The sequence below is a fragment of the Aegilops tauschii genome, chromosome 7, assembly GCF_002575655.3.
Source record: "Aegilops tauschii subsp. strangulata cultivar AL8/78 chromosome 7, Aet v6.0, whole genome shotgun sequence".
NCBI classification, from domain to species: Eukaryota; Viridiplantae; Streptophyta; class Magnoliopsida; order Poales; family Poaceae; genus Aegilops; species Aegilops tauschii.
In genome coordinates, this window is record NC_053041.3 from 22,212,209 (window position 1) to 22,232,678 (window position 20,470).

Here is a 20,470-nt window from a genome sequence, read left to right on the forward strand (position 1 = left end):
CTGAACAAGATCAGATTGGCTAGTCCTTTGGGCCAAAGCATAAATTTTCTACTAAATCTATGTAGAACACTTTGAAAATAATTTGGCTGGTTGTAATTTCAGATGAATCTAGAAGGCAAAAAAACCTTTGAAAATTGAGTTTTTCTCTGGCAACATTTTCAAGATGTTGTGTTAATGAGGGATGTCATGAAAGAAGGAATTGGGCTGGGAACCCTAAATTCTCTCTTTGCAATGAGAGAACAGACTTTCCAGCATCTTTTCTTTCATTGCCCGGTTGCCAGAGTGATCTGGCGTACTATGGGATAGGTCTTCGGGACAAGCACATGTCCAAACAACCTGTGGCAATTTTACTCCTGGTGCTATGTATTTCCTCCTGACGGTTTGCCTCGATGCTATATGTTGAGCTATATAAAGCTGTCGTAACTGTGCTACCTTCCAGTTCAAACTTCCCAGGTTCTCCTTTTGAAATTGTTTTCGCCTCTTGTGTTTTTACAAATATTGGGCAGGTTTGCTGAAAGTTGGTGACCGTGAAGCCATGGAGTGTGGTGTGATGATGCTCAAGGAGAATGCGACCAACATGATGAGGATTTGCGTTGCGGTCGATGGTGTTGTGATGATCTAGTCAGCTCACCCTCTCCCACCCTCCTGCACTTGCTGGTGATTTTGGGCGAGCTAATCACCTTTGGTTTGTTTTATGTTGCTCCTGTGTGAGCGTGTTGAACCCCATTAGATCGTGTGTGAGCCGTTCGATATTGTTACGTTTAGTCGAGCTAGCTAGGTGTCGATGGGTTTTCGCCCCATATCAAGTGTTTCAATGAAGAGCACTTGTGGTGGGTTTTCCGTCGATGCTTTGAACTTGTTTTCCCGTTTCCAGTCTCCTTAAACTCTTGTTGGACTAACTATTTCGTGTTTTCATCATTCAGGTAACAGAAAAGGGTTACGCCCGCTGCTCTTGTCTGCCTTGGGCACATTCTTGGTCAGAGCAAGTGCAGGCTCTCGTGTAGGGGCCAAAGTGACATGGTGCCCCACCGCACCAAGGACCGTCACCACAACTGCACAACCACCTGTGTACTTTGGTGTTGCAGTCTTCTCCAAATCCGATGGCCACAACCTCAAGACCGAGCCTCTCCACGGCACTGCGGAGTGTTCGGTAAAAGGATGAGGCAGAGGTTGGTCAACCCGAAAGCACGACATGGATGGGAGGAGATGCGGGTAGTCCATCGAGCTGCTACTGCTAAAAAGAGCCGGACGAGGAAAAATATATGTTTACTATGGCATGTGGGACCATCAATATTGACTAGTCAACTGAGCTGCAACATCACATATACCATTGTCGGGGGGGGGGGGGGGGGGTAATTTATCCAGTGTTAATCGTTTGAGGGTGTAGCTTAACCGATTTCATAGTTGTTCAGGTTGAAAATATGCACTTCTCTGCGGCATATTAAATCCTTCTCCTGCTAGTCCGATAAAATTTTGGAGATGAGGGGAGATTATTATATTAATTCAGACGTTGTTTTACATATATTATTAAAGTTTACACAGAGCATATGTACAAAAAGAGAAATGGGTACGATATGAAATGCCACCAAATGAGAGTATCCAAGTATCTATGGTAAAGTATGCAGGAAAAATGCTTAAATATATTCCACCATTACCGTATCCACAATAGAAAATGCAGCAAGTGGTGAAAAGTCAGAATCTAACAAAGAAAACAAGAAAGTTGAACCAATGAATAGTTTAATCAAGTCGCACATTAATGTCGTTAAAGATTTTGGTCCTAATCTCGGAGAAGACAAGGTAGTCACAAAAGAAACAGAGGAGATTTCTATCATAAAAGGCACATTTATTATGGATTGTGGTGCCAAATTGGAGCTGCTGTCGCATTTGTAGGTTTTATCCTTGTTACTTCCCACGACGATGAAAGCACTTGTTACGATTCATCTGAGCCTCCCAGAACCAACTCCTTGAATCGAGTTATGCAATCCATTGCCCGCTTGAATTCACCACTCTCGAGGGCAAAGCTGAACCGGCAGTAGTCTGTTATCCCGGTCCATGTGCTGCTGCTTATACACAATCTAGTGGATCTAAGAAGCGCCTCCCTGATGTTGCAACCATTGAGCGTGCCTTCGAAACCGTTGACCCTGAATAATTTGCCAATGTAGGTGGTTGGTTTGGCCAGCATCAAGATACCACCATGACAGCCAACAACATCCCAGCCACAGCTCTCGAGTGTCTGTTCATAGCAGAAAAGAAAACAAAGGGGGAAAGTAGTCAGATATGACCGGACAACTTCACAACACTTGACTCAAAGTTTGCATACTGCTCAAAAGGTGCATGTCTACCTAGTTGAAGTTATATCATTTATTTATTTGCGAAATACTAGCACAGAATGTTCGGATGCACTGATTGGCAAAACAAACTCAAGTTACTTAGATTTCTCCATGATCTGGGTTTTGGAAGGGAACACACCTCATCATCGATGAAATAAAACTGAGAGGAGAGTAGAGAATGTTACAAAAGGCTAACCTTCATCAAGTGGTTGGCACGACCCTTCAGTGTCTCCCTTTGCTCTGCAATGAGATTGGAGAAATGCTCATCCAACTCGTACTTGAGACCCAACAATTTTCTGAAAGTGTACTTCAGTGTGCTATGTGGCTGACTCAAGATTGGGAAACTATATTCCAAGGACCGGTCTTCCGAGATGAGAAACCCAAATTTAAGCCCAGCCATGGTCAGCTCAAGCGACAGCTCTCCGAGCAGATAAACAGGGGCAACATGGCCAGCCATATCATCAAGACATCCTTCTAAATCCCAACAAGGCCAGCGATTGAATGGGAACTGGACACCAGGGAAGGGCCAGTCATCGGTTTGGAACTCCAGACCAGAGAAGGAGGTATCTGTCACTACCCTAGCTGCATTTCTAGCACAGATAGAAAGCAGCTCTTCTATCTCCTTGGCACTGTACAGGAAACCAGAAGGGTTGATTGTGGGGCCAGAAATATACACCCACGCCCGCGAAAACGGTTCCTTGTTATTAAGTGTGTCTTCTAGAGCACTTGGTTCGATCTTAAAGCCTGAACTTGATTTTGTTGGAATAGTTAAGGTGTTTGCGTTCAGAAACTTTGCTGCCGAGACATAATGACCATTGGTGCCCAAGGGGAAAACAAAGATGCCTCGTTCTTGCACGCAGCGACGAACAAGCTTGTTGAAGAGTGCCAGACTGGTATTACCATATATAATGTCAGAATTAGAGTCTACTAGGTAATTATAGTTACGTTTCAACAGCCTCTGAATGCTGGATCGAACATCAGTTTCAGAATCCATGATGTTCTGCCTAACAAAGCTTTCAAAAATGGAGGCCTTCACTGCAGAAGGTATTGGCAAGAAGTTCCGATCTAAATCCATATGAATGACACAAGACTTCTTGGTATCAGGAAGGAAAAATTCAGCTTCTTTTATGGCAGATATGGCAGAATTAGAGAATCCTATCATCCTCTGAGGCAGCACTAATGCAGGTCGTCTCTGAAAAATAGCGACGAAAAATTAGAAGACAACGAACCAAAGCACACAATAGGGCCACAAAATATTGCACAGGCAACACCTTTTGTGAAGAGCAATACTCCATAGATCTCTGGCCATATTATCATTTTTACTCAGAATAATAAGATGAAAACAAATTAAAACGTCCTTGTAATACATTTAGCTGTTCATGTCAGTAGGTTTTATCCAATCAAGGAGGATCCACTCCAAAATTTTAAAACGAAAAGTAGCTGAAGTTGACTAATGCTTTTAGACATCAGAGGTCGTCGTGCGGATGAGTGACGTGGGTAATTGGAGACAAGTTCTGTTACCTCTTGCTGTGCATGCGGCTCGCAAATTCGAAATGCTAACAGCTGATGGAGAAGACAGCCATAATACTGCTGGCTGATCACAGAAGTGTGCCCTTCCAATAGCTCAACAGTTTGTGACAATGCCTCGCAGAAAGCCGCCTGTTCAGAAATGGTGAAAGCAACTTCCAGATCAGAATAAACCTGCAAGATAAACCAAATGGAAACATTTAGACCGTGTTTCCAAAGTAAGATGTAAGAATACAAAAAGGTTGAAATAAAATTCCAGGCTGATCAATATAACATGGTATTGTAGGTTCACTGAATGTCACCTGATTCTTTACTAAACCGCACAGTATAGCTACATGCGAAGGTAGGGTGTTTCCAGCAAGATATCGCAACACACTATTAGAGCTTGGCACACGAGACAACTCCAGATGTTCTGAAATATCCAGGAATAACCATGAACCAACATCTTTCGTTACGTTTAGCAAGTTCACAAAAGCAGCAGTGCTGATAGCGTCGAACTGAGCCATGCCAGTAACAACAACTTGAGGCTTCAGTTTCCTGATAAACTCAATCAGCAAGTCCCATTTGAGTGGTGATTCAATTACAGTCACTATGTTTTCAGCTTCGGTACAATCTGCTCTTTCCTGAAAAAAATAAACAAAGCAGTAGCTTCAGCATTCTTGTCACCATTATTTTTCTTCACGGAAAAGACATGTGTCGCCAGAGGAGTGTTGTCTCAAATGCACAAGCTAGCTGCAGAGCAAAGTACCTCAATTGTTGAAGATGTTAACCATTGTTTGGGCAAGTGTCTGGTCAGATGTTCATCAACAATTGCAAGCGCCGGCGAGAACAACTGAAGAGCATTTTCTATCGCTACAGCACGAGAAGGGAATACAACAACATTCTGGTGCACCAGAAAAGAAAAATGAGTATGATATGAAGCATAAGATAGATGCAACAAGCAAGTCAGTCATACGAATTTCTAGTATAAACAGGCATAACTGTGAAGGAAAAAAGTATTACATCAGGAGTTAACGGGATGTGGTGGTAAGCCTTCATAAATCCAGTAGCAAGATTCCGGAAGTTTAAACATCCAGCTGGAGGCTCACAAGGATTGGACTTGTTCTCTTTCAAAAAGCTAGCTAGGTATGCTAGGAAGGAAATTTTTTCATCAGCAACAGAATTGTCATCAAAGGACAAATCCAGGGAGCTGCTGACTTCAGGGAATCCATCTTTAAGAAAGTCAAATATTTTCTTCACCTGAAAATTCTCCACATTAATAATCTCCCCTCCCTTATACTCCCTCCGTAAAGAAATATAAGAGCGTTTAGATCACTAAAATAGTGACCTAAACACTCTTATATTTCTTTACAGAGGGAGTATTTTATAATTTGATAAATTTAAAAAGAACACACACCAACCTGGTCGGGCTGGCGAAGATGACAACTATACATAGACAAAGCATGTGAAACGCAGCCACCAGATTTCATGTATGCACAGGCTGTGCGTGCGGAGATAGGTTGATCCCCACCAAGATCCACAAAGAATTCAAATCGATGTGGGCCATTTTTCTTGATTTCAACTAAATCTGAAAGATCTGTGTCGGCAGCCTGCAAAGAACCCACCTACTTGGTAATGATGCTACATAAAAATGCCATTGTAATCTACTGCTCTAAATATTAAAAGCTAGTATAATGCAACTCGAAGTGCATATCATTGACCAAATAAGGACATGCTGGCATACAGAAGATTTGCTGGTTAATCAACACCTGGTCTGTCATAGAACCCTCACCTGCATAAGTTTTGATTGCCAGAGATTATTGATGCGAAATCCATGGCGCAAAAATAAACGTTCACATAAAACTTGACCCGGTCGGCCTCCCATGCTGAATATCATGATACCCATAGGCTTTATGAGAGCTATCCCTTCTTCAACTGCACGAGCAATCAACCCAAGGCCAAATTGGTCCTCAACAACACCCTGTATGCAGTAAAATATGCAATAAGTTTAAAAGCACAACAAACCCCCCAAAAAAGGAAATTGGAACAGCACACAGCAATCATAAGACATACTAACTTGACTGGACCTATGTGTCATTCACAAAAGCATCAAAACTTCTGTATCTAACAGATCATAAGTGAATATTACAGATACTAATAATTTCATAGTCCAGCAGTCATTCGTTAGATGAGCGTGGAGAACTAATGACATGTCAACACATTTTTCAGACACATAAAAGATGTGTCTCAACTGACCTGAAAGGCACAGTAGTAGCACCGAGAGTACAAGAACTCCTCACTTGAATTATTAATTTTAATATTTGGCATCACCTCTGGATTGGGGTCAAGAACCTGAAAAACAGATAAAGTCTTTTTCTTCAAATCTGGTCTGCAACAACTTGCTTTCACCAAAGATGTTAACAGCTGACCATACCTGTGGTATGCACCCAACAATGCAATCAAGCTCTATCTTGCTGTCTCTACAGCAGGAAAGAAGATCCGACTCATGGAACTCAATTCTGTCAAGCGAAGTTTTCCCCTCCCCGTCCACTGGTAGAAAAAGAGGCTTCCATACGCCCCCATTAGTCCTCAAAACAATCGAACCGCGACCAAAGGGGTCTTTAGTCGCGGTTCGGGAGGAGACCCGCGACCAACTATCTGGGCCCAGCGCGCTCGGTCGACAGCTGGCGGACGGGAGGGGCTTTAGTCCCGGTTGGCCTGGCCAACCGGGACTAAAGGTCCCCGAAGGCCTTTAGTCGCGGTTGGCCAGGCCAACCGGGACTAAAGGCCCATCCAGCTGGCGGACGGGAGGGGCTTTAGTCCCGGTTGGCCTGGCCAACCGCGACTAAAGGTCCCCGAAGGCCTTTAGTTGCGGTTGGCCAGGCCAACCGGGACTAAAGGCCCATCCCTATATATAGGACTCAGCTCACTTCACTTCACTCAGCTCACTTCACAATTTTCAGAAGGGGGTGGTGGGTTTGCTTTTGGTTCCTCCTATGCACACAAGGTGTTTGATGAAATGCCCGAGAGCCTGAAACAAACATGATATGAAGTGTCCGAGCCACACTTGAGCTTTCTCATTTATTTTTCCTCCGCGATCGCGGTTAGCAACTTGAACCTTTCATGTGTCATTGATAAAATATGCATGTGTGTAGTTCATTGTTTAATTTTTATTATTTCTAGCTAGTTAGTTTAACAAATGCATGATGGTTAATTATATACTTTATATAATAATGATGCAGATGAATCGGCAATGGATGTACGGTCCCCGAGTCTCCGGCGAGTTCACTACGGGTTTGAAAGATTTCCTCGTAGTGGCAAATGCGAACAAGCAGCAAGGTTTTATTATTTGTCCATGTGCTGTCTGTAAGAATCAGAAGGGTTACTCCTCCTCAAGAGACGTTCACATGCACCTGCTTCGGCACGGTTTCATGCCAAGCTATAATTGTTGGACCAAGCATGGAGAAAGAGGGGTTAGAATGGAAGAAGATGAAGAAGGGGATGATATCGATGACAACTATCATGATCATTTCGGTGATACTTTCATGGAGGATGATGCTGAAGGTGGGGAAGGGTTAGGTGAAGGTGAAGAAGAGGCACATGATGAGCCCGCTGATGATCTTGGTCGGACCATTGCTGATGCACGGAGACGCTGCGAAACCGACAAGGAGAGGGAGAATTTGGATCGCATGTTAGAGGATCACAAAAAGTCGTTGTATCCAGGATGCGATAATAGTCTGAAAAAGCTGGGCTGCACACTGGATTTGCTAAAATGGAAGGCACAGGAAGGTGTAGGTGACTCATCATTTGAAAATTTGCTGAAAATGTTGAAGAATATGTTTCCGAAGAATAACGAGTTGCCCGCCAGTACGTACGAAGCAAAGAAGGTTGTCTGCCCTCTAGGTTTAGAGGTTCTGAAGATACATGCATGCATTAACGACTGCATCCTCTACCGCGGTGAATACGAGAATTTGAATGAATGCCCTGTATGCACTGCATTGCGTTATAAGATCAGAGGCGATGACCCTGGTGACGATGTTGAGGGCGAGAAACCCAGGAAGAGGGTTCCCGCCAAGGTGATGTGGTATGCTCCTATAATACCACGGTTGAAACGTCTGTTCATGAACAAAAAGCATGCCAAGTCGTTGCGATGGCACAAAGAGGACCGTAAGTCCGACGGGGAGTTGAGACACCCCGCTGATGGAACACAATGGAGAAAGATCGACAGAGTGTTCAAAGATTTTGCAGCTGACGCAAGGAACATAAGATTTGGTCTAAGTACTGATGGCATGAATCCTTTTGGCGAGCAGAGCTCCAGCCATAGCACCTGGCCCGTGACTCTATGCATCTACAACCTTCCTCCTTGGTTGTGCATGAAGCGGAAGTTCATTATGATACCAATTCTCATCCAAGGCCCTAAGCAACCCGGCAACGACATCGATGTGTACCTAAGGCCATTAGTTGAAGAACTTTTACAGTTGTGGGCCAGACCTGGTGTACGTGTCTGGGATGAGCACAAAGGAGAGGAATTTGACCTACGAGCGTTGCTTTTTGTAACCATCAACGATTGGCCTGCTCTCAGTAACCTTTCGGGACAGACAAATAAGGGATACAATGCATGCACGCACTGCTTACATCAGACTGAAAGTGTACGTTTGGTTAATTGTAAGAAGAACGTGTACCTGGGTCATCGTCGATTTCTTCCCCGAAATCATAACGTAAGAAAGAAAGGCAAGCATTTCAACGGCAAGGCAGATCACCGGCCGAAGCCTGTGGAACGTACTGGTGCTGAGATATTTGATATGGTCAAGGATTTGAAAGTCATCTTTGGAAAGGGTCCTGGCGGACAATCAGTTCCGCGGGGAGTTGACGGGCACGCACCCATGTGGAAGAAGAAATCTATATTTTGGGAGCTAGAATATTGGAAAGTCCTAGATGTCCGCTCTGCAATCGACGTGATGCATGTTACGAAGAATATTTGCGTGAACCTGCTAAGCTTCTTGGGCGTGTATGGGAAGACAAATGATACAAAGGAAGCACGGCAGGACCAGCAACTTTTGAAAGACCCAGATGACCGGCATCCGGAATGGTTTCACGGTCGTGCCAGCTACGCTCTTACCAAAGAAGAGAAGGTCATTTTTTTTGAATGCCTGAGCAGTATGAAGGTCCCGTCTGGCTTCTCGTCGAATATAAAGGGAATAATAAACATGGCGGAGAAAAAGTTCCAAAACCTGAAGTCTCACGACTGCCACGTGATTATGACGCAATTGCTTCCGATTGCTTTGAGGGGGCTCCTACCGGAAAATGTTCGAGTAGCCATTGTGAAGCTATGTGCATTCCTCAATGCAATCTCTCAGAAGGTAATCAATCCAGAAGATCTACCACGGTTACAGAACGATGTGGTCCAATGCCTTGTCAGTTTCGAGTTGGTGTTCCCACCATCCTTCTTCGATATTATGACGCACCTCCTGGTCCACCTAGTCGAAGAGATTTCCATTCTCGGTCCTGTATTTCTACACAATATGTTCCCCTTTGAGAGGTTCATGGGAGTATTAAAGAAATATGTTCGTAACCGTGCTAGGCCAGAAGGAAGCATCGTCAAGGGCTATGGAAATGAGGAGGTAATTGAGTTCTGTATTGACTATGTTCCTGACCTTAAGCCGATTGGTATTCCTCAATCGCGGCACGAGGGGAGACTAAGTGGAAAAGGCAAGATCGGAAGGGAATCCACGATATGTATGGACGGTCATTCTATGACTGAAGCACACCACACAGTTCTGCAAAATTCCAGCTTGGTGGCTCCGTACTTCGAGCAACATAAGAATATTTTACGCTCGGACAACCCGGGGAAGCCTGAATCCTGGATTAGAAAGGCCCACATGGAGACTTTCGGCAGTTGGTTGCGAAAACATTTAATGAATGACAATGATGTTGGAGATCAGCTGTACATGTTGGCCAAGAAACCATCTTCGACTATAACGACTTTCCAAGGGTACGAGATAAATGGGAATACATTTTACACCATCGCCCAAGATAAAAAGAGCACCAACCAAAACAGTGGTGTCCGCTTTGATGCAGCAACCGAGAATGGGCAAAAGGTCACATATTATGGTTACATAGAGGAGATATGGGAACTTGACTATGGACATTCCTTTAAGGTCCCTTTGTTCCGGCGCAAATGGTTCAAGCTAACAGGAGGTGGGGTAAAGGTGGACGAGCAATACGGAATGACAATGGTGGATTTCAACAATCTTGGTTACCTTGACGAACCATTCGTCCTTGCCAAAGATGTCGCTCAGGTTTTTTATTTGAAGGACATGAGTAGCAAACCGAGGAAACGGAAAGATAAGAAAACGATCAGTACATCATGCGATGATCCAAAGCGCCACATTGTTCTTTCAGGGAAAAGAAACATCGTGGGAGTGGAGGACAAGACAGACATGTCAGAAGATTATAATATGTTTGGTGAAATTCCGCCCTTCAAAGTGAACACTGACCCAAGCATTAAGTTAAATGATAAGGATGCTCCATGGATACGGCACAATCGTAAGCAAGCAGGGACACAAGGGAAGAATTGATGTGTAATAATTTGTTGTACCAAAGTTTGTATTTGGTCGATGAACTGAATGATATATCAAACCTTTTGTCAAACCTTCAAGGGATTTTAAAATGAATTAGTTTTATTTTTCTGATTTTTTTGATATATAATTGTATTTTTAAGATTTTAAAATGAATTAGTTTCATTTTTCTGATTTTAAAAGGAAAAAGGAAGAAGAAGAAAGAAGGAAAAACGAAGAAAAAAACAGAAGAAAAAAGAAAAACAGAAGAAAAAAACAAACAGAAGAAAAACATAAGAAAAAAACAAACAAAAGAAAAAAACAGAAGAAAAAACAGAAGAAAAAAGGAAAAAGGAAAAAAGGAAGAAAAAAAAGAAGAAAAACAAGAAAAAGGAAGAAACAAACAGAAGAAAAAAACAGAAGAAAAAAGGAAGAAAAAAACAGAAGAAAAACAAGAATAAAATAAACAGAAGAAAAACAAAATAATATAAACTTTAATAAAATATATAAGTACAAACAAAATAAAATAAATTTTAATAACATAAATAAATAAGTAATTAGAAACTTTAATAGCAAAAATAATTATCATAAAGTAAAATAAATAAGTAATTAGAAACAAAATAAATAAAGCAAAAAAGAAAACAAAAAACAGGCAAAAAATAAAAAATATGCCACCTACTGGGCCACCACGGCCTGAATACGACTAGAAAGCCATTAATGGGCCAGGATTCAGGCCCGCAGAAGGCCCAGTAGGCCCACAGGCACATAGTGACAGAATAGGCCCGTAAGCCTGCATTTGAGAGGAGCTCGAAGTGGTGAGCGCAGCCGCGCTTATAAACCACTGTCGAAGCCTCTCGGCTAGCGAGGTGGGACTAAACATCCTACCGCACCGCGCCAGTTCCAGCATAGACCTTTAGTCCCGGTTGGGGAGGCGGACCGCGACTAAAGGGTACCCTTTAGTCGCGGTTGTTGTCCCCAACCGCGACTAAAGGGTCTTTCTGCGCGGGAACGAAAGCGGCGCCAAAACCCTTTACTCCCGGTTGGGGAGGCGGACCGCGACTAAAGGGTACCCTTTAGTCGCGGTTGGTGTGGCCAGCCGCGACTAAAGGGTACCTTTAGTCGCGGTCCTCCTCCCCAACCGCGACTAAAGGTGCGTCTATAAATACTGCACTTAGCAGTTTCGCCATTTCCCATTCTCCTCTCTCTCGACGCCGAAGCGCTGCCCCGACGCCGATCGACGCCGAAGCCCTGCCCCGACGCCGACGCCGACGCCGAAGCCCTGCGCGCCGCCGCTTCCGTCCCCAGTGAGCGCCGCCTCCGCCCGTGCCCTGCCCTTGCCCGCCGCCCGTGCCCTGCCCTTGCCCGCCGGCCGCCGCCCGCCGCCCGACGCCCTGCCGCCCGCCGCCCGCTGGCCCTGCCTGCCGTCCTCCGCGCGCCGGCAGAAGAAGAAGAAGGAAGAAGAAAAAGGAAGAAGAAGAAGAAAGAAAAAGGAAAAAGGAAGAAGAAGAAGAAAGAAGGAAGAAGAAAACAAAAGAAAAACAGAAGAAAAACAAGAAAAAGGAAGAAAAAAGGAAAAAGGAAGAAAAAAAGAAAACAAAAGAAAAAGGAAGAAAACAACAGAAGAAAAACAAAGGAAGAAGAAAAAAAGAAAGAAGAAAAAAAAGGAAAACACAAGAAAAACAAACAGAAGAAAAAAACAAAAGAAAACAAAAAAACAGAAGAAAAACAAAGGAAGAAGAAAAAAACAAAAGAAAACAAAAAAACAAACAGAAGAAAAAAACAAAAAAAAAGGAAAACACAAGAAAAAAGAAAAAGGAAAAAGAAAGAAAATAGAAAACAAAAGAAAACACAAGAAAAACAAACAGAAGAAAAAACAAAGGAAGAAGAAAAAAAGAAAGAAGAAAGAAAGAAGAAAAAGGAAGAAGAAGAAAGAAAGAAGAAAGGAAGAAGAAGAAAGAAAGAAGAAGAGAAAAAATGAAAACCAAATGAAAACCAAAAGAAAGAAGAAAGAAAAAGGAAGAAGAAAAAAAGAAGAAGAAAGGAAGAAGAAAGGAAGAAGAAGAAAGAAAGAAAAAAGAAAAAGGAAGAAGAAGAAAGGAAGAAGAAAGAAAGAAGAAGAAAGGAAGAAGAAGAAAGAAAGAAGAAGAAAGGAAAAAGGAAGAAGAAGAAAGGAAGAAGAAGAAAGAGGAAGAAGAAGAAAAAAAGAATTTTTACTTAAAGAATCTTATTTTTTAATTCCTCCTCCTCTATGTCCCCTTAATCTTATTTTTTAATTCCTTTATACTTAAAGAATTTTTACTACATGCAGGAGTGACATATGGCGGACGATAGAACCGAGCCGCTTAGGGATCCGGAGGCTGAACGTTATTTAATGGACATCATCAACAACGAGATTCCTTATGTGCCGGGCTTAGAATATGAGCAACAAGAGGATGTAGTCTCTTCTTTTCTGAACCTTGACGGTGGAACAGAGATTGTCGATGATCAAGAAGGTGAAGGAACGGACATTGTCGACGGAGGTCAACCGTCAACAACCGACGATCTCGAATTGCAAGTAGCAACCACCTCCGGCGAGGTATATATATACATTGAGCCTCTCGTGATACAAACTTACTGAAATGTGAATACATATGTATTAACGCGCGCGACTCTCTTTCTTTTTTTAGCCCTCCGGATCGAGTACGACAAAGCGTGGCAAATCCAAGGCGATGAAAACAGGAGAAACATATGCCCTTGAGTTTGTCAGTGAAACCGGCAAGCCCCTACAGCACACCTCAAAGTTTATCAACCAATGCGGAGTCGTTGTTAGAGACAACGTCCCGATCACCGTCCAGAAATGGAAGGAGCCAAAGAAGGCACGTCTTGGTTTAGTTTTGTCGACAAGAGAACGAAAAAGGATTGCTGGAGAAAGCTTATGGAACATTTCATTCTACCTCCGGAATACAACAAAGTCGATGAATTCGGTAACGAGGTTCCGGGTGGACGTCAGAGGAGGAGGCTAGTTAAAGAGTTCGCTCTTCAGAAGATGGGCGAAGCATTCCGGAACTTCAAGAAAAATTTAACCCGTGACTATGTCAACAAGGGCAAGACTCCGGATTTCAATGGACAACATGAGAAACTGAAAGATGATTGGCCAGAATTTGTGAGGCAAAAGCAATCGGAGCATTTCAAGGAAATATCGAAAAAAATAAGGATAATGCGAGTAAGAAAAAGTTCCATCATATTATGGGGCCAGGAGGATACCGCCTTTCGGAGCCTAGGTGGCAGAAGATGGAGAAGGACCTGAGGGTGCGAGGAATCCCTCTAGGTACAGAGGGATGGGACCCAAGGGCCAAAAGCTGGTGGTACGGGCATGGGGGATCGCTAGACCCGGAGACAGGGGTGTGTGTTCACCGGCAGAGACAGTTTGCTCCCACCCAAGCCCTTATTGACGCAATGACCCAAGCTCAAGAGGGCTTGATCAAGTTCAACAGAGAGAAAGACGCACTGACAACAGCCCTCGGGAATGATGAACACGGAGGACGTGTACGAGGCAAAGGCAAAGTTCCGTGGAAAGTAGGGTTTTCCCAGGACAATGACCCGTACTGTTACAGAAGCCGGAAGAGAAAGACGGACCGGGATGCAGATCTTATGACGAAGTTTGCATCGGAACTCCATGAGTTGAAGCAGACCGTGCATGAACTAGTGAAAGAAAAATCGGCTGTAGGGCCGCATGAAGATCATGAAGCGGATCGCGGAAGCCAACAGCGGAGAAGCAGCGTGGCTTCCACGGATGCCCCGCCTGCTGCTAGTGCACCGATGATCGAGATTCGTGCACCGGAGCCTCACTACCCCGTGGATGATGTAAAGGAGATGAAAGAATGTGATCTGCATTATCCCGTGGGGAACGTTTCCACGAAGGTAGCTAGCGGCAGTGCTTTACCCTGTACACCTGGAGCACTCCACCACAACAACCCCATTGCATATGGCTATGCTCGTGTCACGGTGGAAGACATAGTCCAAGGGTTTGAGGACCTGGAGATTGACAAACCTACACCCGAAGGGGAGAGAAGACTTGGAGATGTCAAGCGCCAGTTCATTCTATGGAAAAAGAAGTACATAGTGTTTCCAGGCGAGGCGCCAAGGCTAGCAAGTCCACCCCCCTCCGATGGTGGTGGTGGTGGTGGCGGTGGTGGCGGTGGTGGTGGTCGTGGTGGTTCACCTACACCTCCTTCACGCCATTCGACGCCGTCCCCCGATCCACAACCTCCGGCGGGTACGACGCCCCCCAATCCTCCTCCGGCGGGTACGACGCCCCCCAATCCACCTCCGGCGAAGAAGCAGAAGCAGGCGGACAGCAAGGAAACCCGCTCCTGGACTATTTACCCGGACCCTTATGTACCTAAGACCACAAGGGTACCGGAGCCATCACTGAAGCCTCTCCTCCCAAGGCCTGGGGAACTTAGTGAAGCTGAAACCAAATTGGCCGCGTCTGCTGATTATGAGAAATGGAAGGCGGATATGAAGGCGAAAAAAGAGCCTGAGCCCAAGCAAGTATTCACTGAGAAGCAAAAGAAGTGGGCTAAGGATTTTTTGACCACACCGTCCCAAGCCGAGCTGAATATGCCTGACGACTATGGACATGAACTTCGTAGGCAAGCAAAAATATTGAAGGAGGAGAAAGAAGAAAGTAAAAAAAGCGGGAAACAAGTTGACCAGCTCGGGAGGCAGAAGAAACAATCGATCCCCCCGCTCATAGTGAAAGCCGGTCCGGAAGAGGACCCCGAGATCATAGCAGCTGCGGCAGCACTTGGATTGACTGTAGCGAGTGCCATGAAACAAGCGTCCGAGATGGGTTTGACTCTTCGTGCCTTCTTAGGCCTTGAGGATGCGCCAGTATGTGAGATAGCATTACAATATGTGCGGAATGGGCCTCTCGTCGAGCCTGCGCGGGAAAAGAGTCTACCACCACAAATGCGAAATCTGCTACGTTGGTACAAGCAATTCATAACATGGGCCGACAAAGAATATATTTATGCGGATGTTACAGATGAGCATCACACCAAACGGTACTCTGTAGAAGTTCATATGAGTGAATTGTTCCAGCTGTTCAATCTGCACGACCTCGACAAATCTATGCTGAGTTGCTACGTTCTGTAAGTGATTTATTTCTACCTCATCTTGTTCTTCATTGCCTGCACTATATATATATATATATTGTCCTAACTATATTGTTGCGTACGCTATTATGCAGATTGAAGATTTGGGAATGCAAAATAAGAAACATCCATGATGTTGGGTTCATTGACCCACATATCGTTAATGGACATGTGTTACAACATCACCCCGAAGACGTGGAGAAAGACTTGTACAAGTTTCTTAGAAAGCATCAACTCAAAAGTCATATTCTATTTCCTTACCATTTTGGGTGAGTGTTTCTCTCTTGTGCCCATTCTCTTTTGTTTACTCCATGCATGGTATGTCTAATCGATGAGTTATGCATGACTGTGCATGTAACGTGTCCGCAGGTTCCACTGGATTCTGCTAAATATTGAACTTCACACCTCCAGAGTTCTAATCATGGACTCTATGGATTCGGATCCAAAGCGTTGGGCCGACATGAGAAAAATGTTGCAAAAGTAATTATTTTCAATCATTTGAGCTCTATATCGATCGGTCTCTTTCGTTCATTTCCTAATATCAAGTAACTAATAACTCCCTTGTTCATTTAATTTTCTTTGCCCTGTAGGGTTTGGAGACGGTTCTCAGAAGAAATTGTCGGTGAATTCAAACATGAGCTAGATTTCAGAAGGTTAGTTAATGTGGATAAGCAGCCACCGGGGACCAATCTATGTGGATACTATGTTTGTGAGAACATCCGGAGACACACCTCTGAGCGGAAGGCATCGGATAGCGTGCGGAACGCGACGGATAACTTGCGGAGGAGGCTTAGTCCAGAAGCTCGCTTCCGACCAATTCAAGAAGAATTAGCAGGATTTTTCATGAGGGAAGTCATCAATCCTAAAGGAGAACACTATACCGAGGACGAAGAAATTTATATGCATACCCGAGATTGAAACTTGTACGAAGTTGTATATGGTCATCCATCCTAATTGTGTATGGAAACTTGTTCGAAGTTGTATATGGTCACCCGAGATTGAATATATATTATATATTCCTCTTGAATTCTTCTTGTTTGAAATTTCATATGCATGTATATAGTAGCGTAGAATATGTGTACTGAAACTTTATCAAAATTAAAATAAAACACAAAATATAATATAAAAGAAATAAAACACTCCAAACTAAAAAGAAACCAGGTTTAGGGGGGCTAAAACCCTAAACCTGCGGAGGAGCCCTTTAGTCCCGGGTGGCCACGAGAACCGGGACTAAAGGTCCTCCGCCCCGACGGACCACGGGCGTCCACGTGGACGGGCCTTTAGTCCCGGTCAGCCACAAGAACCGGGACTAAAGCCTTTAGTCGCGGTCCGTAAGAGGCGTGACTAAAGGGGGGTCTTTAGTCGCGCATATTTAGTCCCGGTTGCACAGCCGGGACTAAAGGCTGTTGCGAACCGGGACTAAAGGGCTTTTTTCTACCAGTGGTCGTAGATTGGTAGACCATCATCGTCTAGTGCATTCAGGTAAAGGTTTATCCTTGCAATCTTTATAGCTCTTGGGTTTATATCCAGACCATAGACCTTGGAAGAAACAAATAATGATCAGCTTGCTTCTCACAAAATCCGAGGACGGGGCGTCGACCCGTTGGCTGGGCAGCTGAGGTTGCTTCCAGCCCACCCGAGTTCAAGTCCCGGCACGGACGCGCGGTGCTCACGGAGTTTCTCCTATAAAGAAAAGCCAACGAGGGTTAGCCCTTGGGTTGGTCTCAAATTTTTTTTTGGTTCTGACAAAATCCCATGAATAAAACTTATATCATCCCCTTCTTTTCAAAGGACACTGACTATGGGCCAAAAGTCATGAAACCTGCGTAAAGATGTTAACTGCTGCACCCCCACCTGTTTAACAATAGGGACAAGATAAAGTATCGAACGAAAGAAGAAGAGATACCAACCTTGAAAGGAGACCACCTTTGTGCAAGTGCAATGGACATCCATCCATTGCCACATCCCAGCTCTGCTACTGTCTTGTCCCTGAAAATGGAATCCGGTTGCTGTCTGAGGCCCTCGCAGAACGCGGCGGAGCAAGGAACAAAAATGCCAGGCACCTCGATCGTCGTTATTTGCTGAAATCCTAGAAGCAGTTGGTTAGTCCATCAAGCTATGAGAAGCAAATAAGTCCATCCACTAGTACAAAACAGGGCTTTCGTCACAGGGCAGTTTTCACATTAGTCCCGGTTCAGTCACGAACCGGGACTAATGTGAGCATTGGTCCCGGTTTGTGCGGCTAAAGCATTAGTCCCGGTTCACCTGGGCCCTTTAGTCCCGGTTGGTGCCACGAACCGGGACTAAAGGGTGCGATGCCCATTAGTACCGGTTCGTGGCACCAACCGGTACTAAAGGTTAGACCTTTAGTCCCGGTTCGAGCCACCAACCGGTACTAATGGGGTTTGAGGCATTAGTACCGGTTCATGGCACGAACCGGTACTAAAGGTCTCATTTTCAAACTATACCCCCCCTGGATCGCCTTTTCAGTTTTAGAAAAAACAAAAGAAAATGATGGAAATGTCAAAAAAATAAAATAAAATAAGTTTCCCATGTGATATGTGGTCTAGTTGTTGGGAAAATTAACAAATATGAATTTCGACTTTATTTGCAAAATCTTTCTGGAATTTCTTAAAATGGGCATAACTTTTGCATACGAAGTCGGATGAAAAAGTTTTTTATATGAAAAATCATCTACTCGAAAAGTTACATCCGAATTTAACCGGGGGAACCCTGTTGAATATTTTTAGAATCCCCGAAAACCTAACAGAATAAAAGATACGGGGCTTTCAAAAAATTTCAAATTGTGGTCAAACTGTGGTCAAACAATGGTCAAACTAATTATTCTAGAATATTAGTGTTACTAAGTAATTATTTCAGTTTTTTTGAATTTTGGTCAAATCTGGTCAAACTGTGGTCAAACAGTGGTCAAACAATGGTCAAACTAATTATTCCAGAAATATTAGTGTTACTAAATAATTATTGTTTGTTAAAACAATAGTTTCAAACTCAAACAGTGAAATGTGTCACTTCATGCTCAAGCTAAATTCCTGAGGGTTAATAGAATTGACATCTTACTATTGTCAGGAAAACAACAAGTGCAGACTTGGAAATGAGGGAGAATAGAACCCGGAAGTTAAGCGTGCTCAGGCTGGAGTAGTGAAAGGATGGGTGACCGTCCGGGAAGTTAGATGATTTGGAATGATGAGGGGTGATTAGAGATTAGAGGATAAATGAGGGGTGGTGATTAGAGATTAGAGGTTAAAATAATTCAGAAATTTGAAAATAAAAAAAAATCGCAATTTTTTTTTTCAAAAACCGGGAGCTCCAGGCTGCATCCACGTGGACGGCCTTTAGTCCCGGTTCGTGTAAGAACCGGGACTAAAGGGGGGAGGCATTAGTAACGACGCTTTAGTCCCGGTTCAAAAACTGGGACTAAAGGCCGTTACCAACCGGGACAAGAGCCCCCTTTTCTATTAGTGATCTTTGCTATCAAACAACAGTAGAACTGTTTGACAATAGTGGAGCTCTAGACAACACATGAAGCAGATCATATATGTTATTTATAATACACATAGCAAACTCAGTCAGGAGAAAATGTACTGTAAGTAATAGTCTTGTAAATTGAACTTGTTGCGGTAGGTACAAAGATCCACATACAACATTTTAATGCTGTTAATAATTCTTAATTACGAATTTACGATGATAGGTCAGGCAAGACTGCTTCCGCCACAAACAAAGAAATCAGAACAAGTTTCTCAAAGGGCAGTATATAGTACAGTACTACCTAGTGAATTTTCGGTGGATAAATCATTCCTCAATAGAGAAGAAAAGAAAAAACCGGATAATTCTGTCTGTAAATTTCACCAAATTGACCACGGGTAAGTAAATCGACAAGTGGCCAAGAGAGGAGAGGAGAGGAGAGTGCCTTGTTGTTGTAGTTGCGGGTCGTCGGGGATGACGCGGAAGTTGAAGGCGTGGAGGCAGTCCTGTCCGGCTGCTGGATCTGCGAAACGGCGGCGCACGGCGCCGAGGAGTCGCCGTGCGGCTGCGCCGGAGGCGGGGGCGTCGAGGCGCCGGAGCAGGGCCTCGGCGGCGCCGTACGCGGACACTGCGCAGGACGCGGTTCCAGCAAAAAAAACTCGCCGTTGCCGCCACCCCGGCGCCATTATAGCAAAAACCAAACGCTAGTTGTAGCTTTTGTGATTGCTTGTTGTAGCTTTCGTGATTGCCGGTTGCAGCAGCCCCGACCTGTTTAACAATAGGGACAAGATAAAGTATCGAGCGACAGAAGAAGAGACACCAACCTTGAAAGGAGACCACCTTTGTGCAAGTGCAATGGACATCTCTCCATTGCCACATCCCAGCTCTGCCACTGTCTTGTCCCTGAAAATGTAATCCGGTTGCTGTCCGAGGCCCTCGTAGAACGCGGCGAAGCAAGGAACGAAAATGCCACGCATCTCCATCGTTGTGATTTGATGAAATCCTAGAAGCAGTTGGTAAATCCATCAAGCCATGAGAAACAAATTTGTTTGGGTGTGTCTAGGTCTCAGTCGATTTAGACTTAACCAAGTCTTAGTCAAGTGATACAATATATGGGAAGAAAAAGGAAAAACTAAAAAAAAAAATTGTACGAATCTCAATGCAAGATCAATGTAATATAACATCAATGTAATATAAAATTGGTAGCCTGGTACTCCGGTTTTATTTTCGTCCGGTTTTATTTCCTTCCACCTCCCACCACCCCCTCCCACTGGTTTGTTTTCGCCTCACCTTCCATCACCGCCTCTTGTTAAAAAACCGAATCAATTCCTACTATACTTCCTCTTGTTTTTCTATCCTGATACTTCCCATCACGTATGATTCTTTCCTTCTTGGGGTAAAGATCTCCCTCTTCCTCATTTTTACACAATCATATCTTAACTTTCCTTACTTAGGC

General features: G+C 44.0%; 1 protein-coding gene across 1 annotated transcript; it reads right to left on the minus strand.

Annotated features, from left to right (window-relative positions):
* Positions 1–1,550: 1,550 nt before the first annotated feature.
* Positions 1,551–19,997, minus strand: LOC109772098 (methionine S-methyltransferase). Its single transcript, XM_020330800.3, has 15 exons — positions 19,839–19,997; positions 19,713–19,782; positions 19,460–19,642; positions 17,442–17,620; positions 16,978–17,070; positions 6,271–6,384; positions 6,093–6,188; positions 5,629–5,817; positions 5,258–5,446; positions 4,860–5,096; positions 4,606–4,740; positions 4,160–4,480; positions 3,852–4,031; positions 2,527–3,522; positions 1,551–2,233 (listed from the first exon to the last, which is right to left on the minus strand). The coding sequence occupies exons 1-15, from the start codon at positions 19,995–19,997 to the stop codon at positions 1,931–1,933; spliced, it is 3,444 nt and encodes a 1,147-aa protein (XP_020186389.1). The 3' UTR covers positions 1,551–1,930.
* Between the last annotated feature and the right edge of the window lie 473 nt (positions 19,998–20,470).